Source organism: Channa argus, chromosome 6 (assembly GCF_033026475.1).
Source record: "Channa argus isolate prfri chromosome 6, Channa argus male v1.0, whole genome shotgun sequence".
In the NCBI taxonomy this organism is placed as follows: Eukaryota; Metazoa; Chordata; class Actinopteri; order Anabantiformes; family Channidae; genus Channa; species Channa argus.
The window spans coordinates 20,307,727-20,320,573 of record NC_090202.1 but is presented as its reverse complement, the minus strand read 5'-3'; the positions used below and the strand labels follow the sequence as shown (position 1 = coordinate 20,320,573).

General features: G+C 42.8%; 1 protein-coding gene across 3 annotated transcripts in view; it reads left to right on the top strand.

The window, feature by feature from the left end:
* Window positions 1–12,847, top strand: part of epha4l (eph receptor A4, like) — a 51,338-nt gene that overhangs the window by 19,274 nt on the left and 19,217 nt on the right. For all 3 annotated transcript variants that reach the window (XM_067507604.1, XM_067507603.1, XM_067507602.1), the window contains exons 4-5: window positions 2,798–2,953; window positions 9,119–9,454. In XM_067507604.1, coding sequence (XP_067363705.1) covers window positions 2,798–2,953; window positions 9,119–9,454 — 492 coding nt within the window. The remainder of the gene's footprint in view (window positions 1–2,797; window positions 2,954–9,118; window positions 9,455–12,847) is intronic.

Sequence of the window (12,847 nt, the reverse complement as noted above, 5' to 3'; positions counted from 1 at the left end):
GTCTCTTGGACCACCCACTCTTGTGGTCTGTTCCCTCACATACACTCACACTCCTAATAAGAAGCAAATTCCCTAGCTTTACTTGGATATCGACCTCTCTTTTCCCCTGACTGCTCCTTTCTGCAGGGCAGTCGCTGCTATTAACAAGCTTGTGTGTGTTGGCACCGCATTTTCAAACACAATTTCTGAAATCCAGAGTTTCAACCCACATGATGAAGATGCCAGAGCCTTTCTTTGACAGGCAGGGATTTTAAGTTGTGCAAAGATTTCTGGGACAACCTGGGGGACACTGGGGTCCGCCTGGGACAGCTCAATAATTGACGAGCCAAAAAACTCATGAACCGCGCACAGTTTGAGGTAGTCTGCTCTTAGACTGTGTGTCTTTTAAGAAGCTCAGGCCCAACGGCCGTGAAGCGTGGGACTCAATTAACTCTCCCTCCAGCTTTTAGCGAGGGGGCATCATCTCAAACAGCTGGTTGACCCCACTTTCAACTCTAGACTCTTTCCTGATCAGTGCACCTTAATAGTAACTTTGTGTATGTCACCTGAAGCGGTCACAACCTCTTCAAGAATACCCACAAATCCCAGTGTCCTTCTGTCTCTACTGAGGAGAGTGGGTGTTGAAAGATTGCTCTAAAGATAGAGAGATAACTCAAAGCCCCTCCCAACTAATCTCTCCTCCTTTTTGCTACTGTGAAGAAAAGAACCGGAGGCTTCACGCACCCCTGCCGGCTACAATCAAAGAGGCCCTTAGCTTAGCTTTAGCGAGTGAAGCTGCAGGGATTTAGCTCTGATTGTCTGAGTGGGAATGGGCAAAGAATGCCTCAGCAGGTAGGAGCTAGCCGGACTCGCTTAACGCCACACTACGCTAATCCAGCTGCTCCAGAGGTGCGGCCGTGGGGTAAAGAGCCTGACTTTATTACGCCTCCAAGAGAGGGATTTCCCAGTATTTTAAGGGGTTTGTGGATTTCCTTTGCTGTTTGTATGTGTGAGCCTGTTGGGTAGTGGAATGTGTGTTTTTGTTGGAGGATGGACTTCCTTCTCGCTGTGGTCTATGTGGATAGGCACTGATTTGATTTCTGGTGTGGTGAACACATGTGGCAATATGTTTTTGTAACTGTTCTTTTGAATGCAGGATCCCCTGATGTATTTATGACTGCGGCATTATATGGCATGCCTTTCAAAAGTACTTTTATGTCTGATGTGCTTGTGAGGTCAGTCATCCTCTGTGTGTGTGCGTGTGTGTGTGTGTGTGTGTGTGTGTGTGTGTGTGTGTGTGTGTGTGTGTGCAGGGAAGTATAGCTTTACCCCTGCTGATTATAAGTGTGTAATTATCTCATTTATATTAGGTATGAATTTACCCATCTCTCTCCAATGGGTCTTTTCACATCATAACAAGACATGCACACGCACATACACATTTACACGCACTTCCCCATTCTACCAAAACACAAACCACTAACCTTCTGGCCTCAGTACAGTTTGCCTCCCACTGCCAAGCACACGGCAACTTTATTGACTGAAAGGTTATTTGGTCCAATCAGTGTTGCGACTGTCTGCACCGCACCTCTCAGAGAATTGTTCTTTTGTCCTCTTCTTCTGCTTCAGCGCTCAGGGGGTGAAATATAACCCGGGTAGGCTTCCTCTGCCATTATAGAAATGGATAGACCAGGGAGCAACTCCTTGAAAGACGAGCCTTTGCGATCAAACTGTCACTCAAGAGAAAGGCGAGCACCGTCGCCAAAAGTAGGAAAAGTGTCACTTAAGTTACCATTTAAGACTGAAGTATGTGTGTGCAGGTGTGCGTGTGAATGCGTTAGGCCAGTATGAAGACAGCCAGGCAAGAGTGACAGACCTTCTTGTTTGCCGAGCATAGTGCCATTTTTTGTTAAATGGCCTGAAATGCCAAAGGCTCTGGTGTCATTGCAGCTGCAAGACTTGCCAATAGAGCATAGCCTAATTTTGTGATAGAGACAACGGGTTGTTAGTTGATCTTCTTTTGTCAGAGGAATCAGCACCCTTTTAGTACTGTCTCGTTCTGTTTTTGATAATAGAGTGCAGGTTTCTGAGAAAGTAGAAACAGGAGAAAGCATTGAAGATGGAAAAAGAGGAGGATAAATTAGTGAGAAGAGTTGAAGCCTCTGGGCAACATATTGTTTTCTAATTGGGGAAAAATGGGCAAGATCACAATGTTCTGTTCTTCTCTTCCATTGGAAACTGTTAGAAGTCAAGTGCAATGCTATGGCAACATCCTCTAATTACTAAAACTTTTAACAACCATATCAAGTTAATTTGTGATACTTGGAGGATATAACCTCCATGGTAATTGTTGAACCACTAAAATCTCTCGGACACATTTTTGTGCAGTTTTGTTTAAGCAACTTCACAACATCGGTTTGATGGAGCAGCACCACATTTTGACTCACTGTATTTATGGTTCTGATGCCTATGATAATCCCCTGGCTTTCCATCCAAATGAAATGTCATGAAAACCGTTGGAAGGATTGTCTACATCTGTTTCACCTCTACTTTGTTTACTGTTTACAAGCTAGTTTTAACGTACAAAATTGCTATACTATTTGTTTGACCGTATTAACATGCTCATGTTAGCATTTAGCTAAAATACTAAACAGCTGTTTAACCTCCCCAAGCTGCTTGCATGTCTCTTGACTCTACAACTTTTCTGTATAATACAAAAGTACTTTACATGATATACTTGTATTTCAGGTCAAAGTATATCCCACACGATGCTGATGGCACATCTAACCAAATCCACTGTGTCTTTTTTATCTTTCAGCCTGTAAGATTGGTTACTATCGTGCTCTGGCCACCGATGGCGCCTGTTCTAAGTGTCCGCTCCACAGTTACTCTGTCAGGGAGGGATCCACCTCCTGTGCCTGTGACAAGGGATACTTTCGCTCTGAGACGGACCCAGCATCCATGCCCTGCACCCGTAAGTATACCCACATGTTAGAATACACAGAATGCCAAGATGAGCAGTGATTTACTTTAATTCGTACACATTGTAAATGATCTGGCTAGGCACACTGCTAACGCACACACACACACACACACAGATCTATTAACCTACCCATAACATTCTCATGGATTCTGTCCCTCTTACCTGCAGTTCCAACCCCCCCTTCAAACATACACACACACACACGCGCGCATACACACACAGTATTTATGCACACACATGAGGCAAGCAGCTGCTGGTTTATTAGGTATCTTTTGAATCCAGGTGGTACTTAGTGATCATTCATGGTGACAGAGAACTAATGAGGGTATAAACCACTGCATCCTAGATCCAGTCTGCTATAGAGAGACTCCAAAGCACAAAAGGAGGGTGAGAACAGTGGTGAAAGACAAATAGTGCTAGATGTTAGCAGAACTGCAGAGAGAAAAACAAAGGCAGATGCAAAGCTTGACGTGCACACAGTGAATGACTAAGATGAAGGAAGAGAGTAAGGTAGCAAGAAGAATGAAAGCGGAACTAAATCCAGGAATATGTGGAGCTTACAGACAACGTTGAGTGGTATATTTCTCAGTGTGTGTCTTCACTTTCCTCCATCTGGTTGTGTGAGTCAACTTCTGGCGAATGTGGTTCTTCCAATCCTCCTCCTGACTCACTGTGACTGTGATAACAAATATTGTTAACAATCTTGCTGTCTAATGACACCTCTTCCTTTTTTTTAGACCCCAAATTGCTTCTGTGACTCATAGAACTTAGGAGTTACTAATGGTGGAAATGTACATGTACATAGAACAAAAGGGGAAAAAATAAATAACATAACACACACAGCACTCATTTCCCAGGAAAATAGCTGCATTTATTCTTTACATGACAGATATTTGTGCATGAGTGAATACGTGTCATAAACCAATTTTACAAGCAAAACATCTGTTAAGTTGCTTAGCTCATAGTTGGCTTACAATTTGGCCCGAATGATCTGAAGTTCCTGTGGATTCATCACTCAGGAACACAGTTTATTAAATCAGACGAGCAGCTGAACCCCCTGCTTGACACTTAACTGTCTAAGCAGCAACAAAAGTGAACAGCTCCTAATTGTTCCCCTGCTGTATAGTATCTGTGCAGGCCCATAAGCTGTGCTTTAGTGTGGAGTGTGCTCATAATCAAGAATATGAGTCATTGTTCTATATGAACAATATGGTAATCTGCAAAACTCTTCATGGGATTTTGGCTTATTGCTGAGGTGTTTCCCTAGTGTCACTAAACCAAAAGAAAAGCAAAAGAGTTTGCTCAGACTATCATACTTCCAGCAGATAAAAAAACTTTTGTGAATCTATACTCTACATTGTCATTGGACTTAAGTAGCTATTTGTCCTTGTAAAAATGCTGCAGGAATATGATGGAACTGTAACATGTGTTTAAGTCTGCTCAAGTAACCTGGTCACAGCCTTTCTTCAATAGGCTGATTTTTCAACTGTCATGCCCAGGGAAAGCCCTGTTTTCACGTCCTTACATGACATAACACTTGTATAGGTACGTTTCTCTGCAAACCTGGTTACTTAAGTGCACGTTAAACATTCTGTAGAGTGCGGAGCGGTGCGGAAATGATTACTCATTCAACAGTTGGAACAATGATCAGGCTCTTAAACACTAAACAGAGTCATCATTTAGTCACTTTCACTAATTCCCGCTGGAAGAAGGTATGTAAGAAATTAAAGTTAAAAAATCCAAAAGAGGTGTTATCAATTATATAAAAAAATACTTTGGTCATATTCCACAATCATTATACAGATGCTAAAGCCAACACTGAATCTTCTCTACTTACGTTTGGTTTTCAGTCTGCAGCCTGAATCAGCTTGTTTGTCTGGGACCTCTGTTGTTGTCCCAAAATGAGTAAAAACACAGCCAGACACAGTGCTCCACTGGATGACATATTACTTCATCCCAAAATGCCTCATTGAGATAACCCCTGTGTTTTACTTTAACTTATTTATACCGTAAGCATTTAATTATTAAAAATGAATAAAAACACGAGCCCTACTATTTATTCACATGCTTCTGTTCCTCACTGTTTTCACATTGTTAATACATTATTAAGAGTATTCAGCCTCCTCTCTAGCTGGGAGCTCATTGTCCTGTTAGTCAGCATGACATTTGAACATGGCTGCTGCAAGCAACAGCTGTCAAAGCTCATTACTTAGTTGAGTTTATAGGACCCTGCTACAGCATATCTATGACATTCCTAAGTCCTTGGTTAGGAACTGAACATTAGTGGGAGTCTCAGCGACCTTTGCCCTGCCTCGTCAGCCAGCCAACATTTGATCTTTGAACTCTCACCCTGTCTGTCGTCTCCTATTTTCCTTCCTTGTGTGTTTTCTTTTTTTTTAAATTCTCACCCACATGTTACAGCTCTGTAATTACAGCTGTCATTCATACATCCCTCCCCAGCCATATTTTGTTTTCACTCTTTCATTCTCTGAAAACCCACTCACAGTCACGAACAGAGCAAATGAAGAAAAAAAAAACTCTTAACGTAATTTCCCAGTTTGCCTCGCTGAAGGTCAAGCTGGGAAAGAGCCCGCATCTCTGGTAATCGGGGTGCATGTCTGTGTGTGTGTGTTTATGGGTAATTGAAAACACTTTTTCGCCTTTCTTAGCCCAGGGTTTAGCAATGGAAGATGGTGATTAATATTGGATGTTGTGTAATTACATCACTATGTGCAGTCCTGTTACTTTTCATGTGTCTATCAGCTGCCACTTTTCTTGCACCTTTGCACTATGAGCGTTTGGAGCGATTGATCTTCTGATCTGTGATTACTGTTTGCTACCTTGTGTAGACAACTTTAAAATATATTTAAATGTTTAGCATGTATAGCTTATAAGCATTTGAGCTACAAGTTAAACTCTTAAACCTAATATGCAGCCCAGTCAATTCTCAAGCACATGTATAATATTAAACTATGTTCAGAGCAAAATCGACAACTTACATGAATAAATGTGAGTGAATATAAATACACACACATTCACCACAGGGCGGTAATGAGGACCAGGGACAGACACCCGTGGGAGCTAGTCGCTCCACTTCGTTCAGGTTATAAGGAGGTGTGTTCTCCATTTTGGGGATTCTGTTGGCCCTTGATGTGTTTCTCAGATTTTCCCCAGTTTTCTTAGCGGTGCTGGTAAAGGAAGAGGGAGGGACAGAGTAAGGAATGATCGCAGAGCTGGGAGGACTCGAGGGGGGCATTGAATGAATTCCAGCCGGATGGTAATAGCGGGGTCGATGCTCCGGCCAATTTAGCCTGCTCTCTACCTCAGCCCTTCGCAACAAACGGCTAACAATTACTGATAGAAAGAGACAGAAAGAGAGAGGGGTGAAAGGAGGAGAAATGTAGAAAGGAGGAGAGGGTGGGAGAATGTCGAGAGGAAGAATAGAGAATGGAGCAGAGCAAAAACGAGAGAGACGGAGTAAAGGAGGGGCAGATGGGAGCAAAGGAGCAACAGGAAATAAAGCAATACGGTTCAGAGCAAATTGCAAGGCTATAAATGAATGGAAAAAGGGAGGAGAAAAAAATCAAAAACTTTTTTCAGGGGAAACTTTCTAAGTGTCCCCCTGGATTCCACCCGTAAGGAGTTTCTGAATTTTAAGGCCATATTGCGCTTACATTGTATGTAGGTTGTGAGAGTGTTGTGCTCCTGTCTTCCCCCGCCATTCTCTCTCCCAGGATTAATTACCGAGTGTCAGTCACAGCCGACGGCTCTCCCACGCTCCCTTGCTCCCACTGGTGCATTCTGGGAGAGCGACAGGTACAGCCAAAGGTAGAGTGTGTGTGTGTGTGTGTGTGTGTGTGTGTGTGTGTGTGTGTGTGTGTGTGTGTGTGTGTGTGTGTGTGTGTGTGTGTGTAAGGCAAGAAGGAATATTGGCATGTGGTAGAATTTGTTTTAGACTTTAATACAATCATAAACTTTTATAGAGCTGTTGCAACTTTTGCCATAGCAACAAACAAACAAATATCCTTTGAGAGGTGATTATAACCACACCTGCCAACACACACACACTCTCATATTTTGGTGCATGAGGATATTAGTGTCACAATAAATGCATATGGAGAGAGTTATCTGTACATTTAGGAAACTGGAGCTGATACACTTAGCTCTAGCCAAAGCAGGGAAAAACAGTTGACCCGGCTTTGTCTGGAGGAAACAAGCAAACGCCATTAAACCGCATACGTGCAGTGTATACCTTCATTTATTTTGTCAAGTGTACCTTTACTTTTAGTTGACCTAATTCCGTTTGCTGTGTTAAGGTAATGACATTCATCTTTTTAATTATTAGCACGAACGATCGGATTTATAATGAGCTGACCATTATCCCATTTCCCTTCTTTACTTGTGTTTGTAGGTAAAAGCAAATACTGTGTCGAGCTGGGACACAGTATCTTTCTGTGCTCAGTCACTGAGTGGAAACATTAATATCCCCTTTGTTCTGTTTGGTTTATGACACTCGAAGTCCAGATAACAGCTGGTAATAGCTTCATAGTGTATCTCAGACAGCACACACTCATGTAGGCAGTGGAGGGTAGTTGAGTGGCGAAACGAAGGCACTATTGTAATGACGTTTGAGTGTAGGCACCTTAATTTAGAAACCACCATCTGTAACTTATTCCCATTGTCTGGGAGGCGGATGAAGGGAACGAGGTGAAAGAGGGAGGGAGAAAAAGTGGGAAAAAGGAGGGTGTGTGAGCACTTTATCATAATTTTTAATGAGAATTTATTAATAAGTTCTCGTTGGAGGCTCCGGTTGGTAGGGGAAGCTGAGTGATGCTAAGACTAACGCAGTGCACTCTCTATCCTTCCATCTCGCTGCTTGTGTCTGCTGCCCATTTAGCTAGTTTTTGTTTTATAGAGACATCCCAATTCAGTTTGCTGCCACCCTCTATCCATCAATCCAGACCTGCTCCTTTGATACTAACCAACAGCTTTCTGCTTCCTGGATGAACAGACAGTGTTTGTCCTCTCCTTCTGTCCTTTTCTCTCTCTATCCTTTCAGCGTCAGTGTTGGCTCATTCACTGCTAGGTGCTGGCGAATTATGCGAGTCCAATCCATATACATACCGCATGAGTGTTTTGTGAAGACACATGCATCATGGGTAAAATGTTACTTCCATCAATACGGCAAGACTTGTACAAAAGCGCACTTATTTCTCCTCAGGCGACCATGTGCACACACTCCTACACACTGTCCCCTCTGCTGCTCTCTGTGTCTCTGTGAAATCACTCATTGCCACTCTGATCCTCCAAAAATAACACTGATAATTAATTTCCGCTGTGAAATGATTTGTCTGTGGACTGAATAGCTTTCATATTTCACCCTGCATCGATCCCCCTGCAGCCTGCTCGCGTGCGCTTCATTAGTCAGAAAGCGCGCAAGCGAGACAGGGAAAACAGAGACAGGGAGAAAGAGGAAGGGAGGGGGAAAGTTATGTCAATTAATGCCGCTTATGTTTGAAAGCAACACAAAAAAGCACATTAATTACAATAGAGCTGACAAGTAAATTGGGATTGATGAGCATGGGGGTTTTGCCACTTATCTGTGGAGCTGCTCCCATGTAGCACATCAAAGAAGGAACTTTATAACTGAGTCCAAAGCAAACTTTGTCTAAAGTTATTGAGTGGGTGCTGTAAAGCCCAACTGTTAGCAGCAGGCTTGGGCTCTCTGCCACCTCCAGCTGATTCGACATACGAATGGAAAAGAAATCTGCTGGCCTATTGGATTTCAGTTAACTGTGCTGTATTAACCAACGTGAAATTGGATCCTCCCTCCCTGTAATGGACAGGACATTAAAAGGGAATTCAAGAGGCCTCAGTTCCCAATAAGGGGACAACCCAGTCAATTACACCTTTACATCTTTGTCGTATGTGTCTGTAGGAAGAATCAATTACCACATCTGTTGGACACTTCGCTGAAATCTTGTTGTTGGAATTATGTTCAGCAACTTGTTTGTTTTTAGATGATCACATAAAAATGTCTCGGAACACTTACTTTTTTACGGTCACCACAATAAATAATCTGTACCCGCCTGCCTTTGGCTTCTAACAGCTACTGGTAATAACATCAACTTTTTCATCTTTTTTCCTCCCCCACAGGTCCCCCATCAGCGCCTGTCCACCTCATCTCCAATGTCAATGAAACATCTGTAAACCTGGAGTGGAGCCCGCCCAGGAGTTCAGGAGGACGCCAGGATTTGACATACAATGTGGTGTGTAAGCGCTGCGGCCCTGATGGCCGGCGCTGTCAACCCTGTGGTAACGGCATTCACTTCAGCCCCCAGCAGCTGAGCCTTAAGGGAACCAGGGTGTCCATCAACGAGCTGCAGGCCCACACTAACTACACCTTTGAGGTGTGGGCGGTGAACGGCGTCTCGCCTCAGAGCCCCGGGCCGGAACAGGCTGTGTCAGTGACCGTCACCACAAATCAGGCTGGTAAGACGAGCATGTTGTCCGCGTGTGGTGGTGGGAAAAGCATTTTCTAAACTACATAAATAAGGTTGATGATGACATTAAAATTATAGTTAAAATTATAGCTAACAATAGTCCCACCACTAAATAGTTTAAGCTCATCTTGATCCTCTTCAAAATAATCTGGCACAATATATTTTAATGGTGGCCATTTTAAAATGTGATAATGCTAATGTCTATGTTAACTTTCTTTGATATATGTCGTTATTCTTCCTAATCTCAACAGTTATCGTCAAATTGTAGGACAAGTTTTCAAATTTTAATGTTTGGTTTGCTCCAGTGGTTTGTGTGCTAATTCAAACTAGTCTTTTGACTTTTTGCGAGAGCACAGGTTCGTTACTCTGAGCACTCAAAGTACTTTTTGGGGGCAATGTGCTTGTCAAAACATGTTTATTAAAGCTGTGAATAATTTGGGTGAAAGATGGGTGATTACTGGGGAGGATGATGGGTTCTCTGCAGCGGGAAATGATTTTCTGCAATATTTCACTTGAGTTTTGCATAATTAGGCATGAGAAGCCTAGGATGAAGACCATGTGCTATATTTAGCTCTCAGGCTAATGAATTAGATCAGTTTATTGATCTGTGGAGGATTCATTACAGATGCTTGATATTGTGGGTTTGTGCATGTGAGTGTTTGCATGGTTCTTCTAGCGGAATACTCCCATGAATACAGCTTCTTTTCTAAAGTTGGAAACAAGCCCTCTAACCTGGGGGTGCATTCAGAGCCTCCTGTCGTTTTGTCATTTATCCATTTTGTAACTGGTTGTTGTGCAAATGGATTTTATGACCCAGGTCCTTTCTCTTTATCCCTCCCTTCTCTCCTCCACTTATAGTCCATCATTACATTGATCTTTACTGCTTGGGTGGCAAGCAAAGTGCCTTTTGTGTCGTTTTTTATTTTTTTGTTGTTTTAATTACTAATTTCCATCCCTGGGAAAAGTGAATATCTTGAATAGTGCTTGGACAAGCAATTTAAGGACACGGTGGCTTAATTTATGAGCTGGGGTCAGAAAGATAGAGATGAATAGATGTGCTGCCTGTGGGAGAGCTGCAAATCCTGCCAGACAGTCATGTGTGGGAGCAGTAATAAAGCACACCCCTGAGTCCAGGCTGAGGGCTCAGAATAGTGGCATGTCAGTATGGTCACAATGATGCGCAGCAAAATTCTAAAGTGCACACTCTTACACAAAGATTCATATAAAGACACAGTAAGACACACAAACTGATGTTCCCCTGAGGTTGCTTGAGGCTAATCTACTAACTTCAAGTTGTAAGATATAGATGATGTTGCCTTTGGCTTGTCACTGCTGCATGTTTCACAACTCTTCCCTAGGATTAGTTTATGGCACTTGCAGCTGGAAGCTCTGTTAGAGTGTGTGTTTGTGAGTGAGTGTGTTTGAAGAACTGTCTGCAGGCTTGGCTAAAAGTGAGAAAATGTGTTACACAGAATGTTTGCATGCACATGGATGGAAACAGTCGTTCATTTGCCTCCTGAAAAATGTCCTCGATGTGTCTCCGTGCATGTGTCTATTCTAATTTATGTGCATGTATGTGTGTTAAAAACAATAGCTCCAGTCTGATTGGATTTCTTCCCGCTAATGCTCAGCAGGGGCTTTGGAAGCTCTGGTTTCAGGCTCTGGTAATCCAGCCAGTCATCTGTGGCTGTCCCTCTCTCTGTATTGCCTCCCCTCTTCCAGACACCATGGATTACACATTTATTATGATAGATTTATTAGGATTTATAAGCGCTGTGGAAAAGACACCCCCGCCACTGCCTTTCCATAAAAGTTCAAATTTCGGCTAGAGAGGAAGAAGTGAGGTAGGCAGGTTGGAAGGGAGGAGCGCTTTTTGTATTTTTGCGTGAGAGCAAAAACGATAAAGGTGCAGGGGAGAAATATGCCGACAGACAAAAATTAAGATGTGAGTGTTTTTGATTGAATCTGCCTGCATTTTAGAGGACATACGTTTGCATGTGCTTGTGTGTGCTTTTGCGTGCATGTGTTTGGGTGTGAGGAGGTCAGATTCCACGTTTCACCATGAACAATTCCACTGTTGTAAATCAGTGTAAGCGTGACCCTTTCACCCGGACTGTATAGCGAAGGGGAGGGGAGAGAGGCGAGATGTCTAAGCTTTGAACTGACCCCTGGCTGTAAATGGATGTTTTTTTGAGTTTATGGGATCAAGCACGTTGTGTGTGTGTGCGTGTGTGTGTGAGAAAGAAGGAAAGAGAGAGTCAGCGTGTGAGGTGTTTATGTCTTGATACAAAATACTTGGCAGGCTTAGGTGACTAAAAGTGAATTAGTGCAATAGAGAGAGTGTGTGTGGGCACGTCTGTCAGTGCACATGTGTGTGAGTTTCCATCTTTCTGGCAAACCGGACAAACGTACATGTGGAAATGTGTTCGGGGAGATGGAAGCAGGTTTTATAGGCGGGGGGGAAAGGATCTTGTACGCAGGAGCCATTTTCTCGACACCCTGAAAAATGGCTCCCTCCCCGGCTATTTTTCCTTGGCGGCAGCAAAATCGAGTGACTCCAATCTGGCAACCAGGCCTTCAATCTGGCAACCACATGTGCAACCCAGCCCCTGTCTTTTATAATGTCAAACTGTAATCGGCATCGTATTCGCACACAGCCCCAGCTGCTCCTTGCAGAACCAATTCTTTATGATGAACATGCTTTCAAAGACAAACTTGCTCACTCAACAAAGTGTGCTCCAAGCAGAAACAAAACCTCACAAACGTTTGCAAAAAATTCTGCACAACCTCCACTGCTCTCCTGGGAGATGGAATTTTTTTTTCAAACCACACCAAACTCTGAACTCTATGTGTTAGGATTTTACTCATTGTAATATATGCAAAGGTGATGTAATTGAGTTTTTGCTGTCTGCGCGAGATAATGGGGCTAGGTGTGTTTTTCTACATGAATTTCTATCTTTCTGTTTGTGTAATGAGGTCTTTTGTGTTGCTGGATGTGTGTGTGTGTGTGTACTGTGTCTGTGTGTACAAGAGCAGGCTGAAAAGTTTTTTTTTCCACATTTCTGAAATGAGATCTGAATATTCATTGCGTCTAACACTTATTATTCCACCAGCAATTTTAGCTCACGCTTTCAACAGGCAGTAAGAAATTACATATCTGCCCCACATTTAAATTCATCTGTGGAGGTGCCAGCTAGTCTAGCATGGTCGAGCCAAATCATAGCCTCAGGTTAAACTTTTTTCTCTATTTAGTATAGACATGTTAGGTTTAGTTTTGCATCGCCTATGTACAGTGTGCACAATATTTAAATTTTGTATGTGTATGTGTATGTGTATGTGTTGCTTCTTAGACATTCCTCGGACTAATTTATCTTTGAAAAGT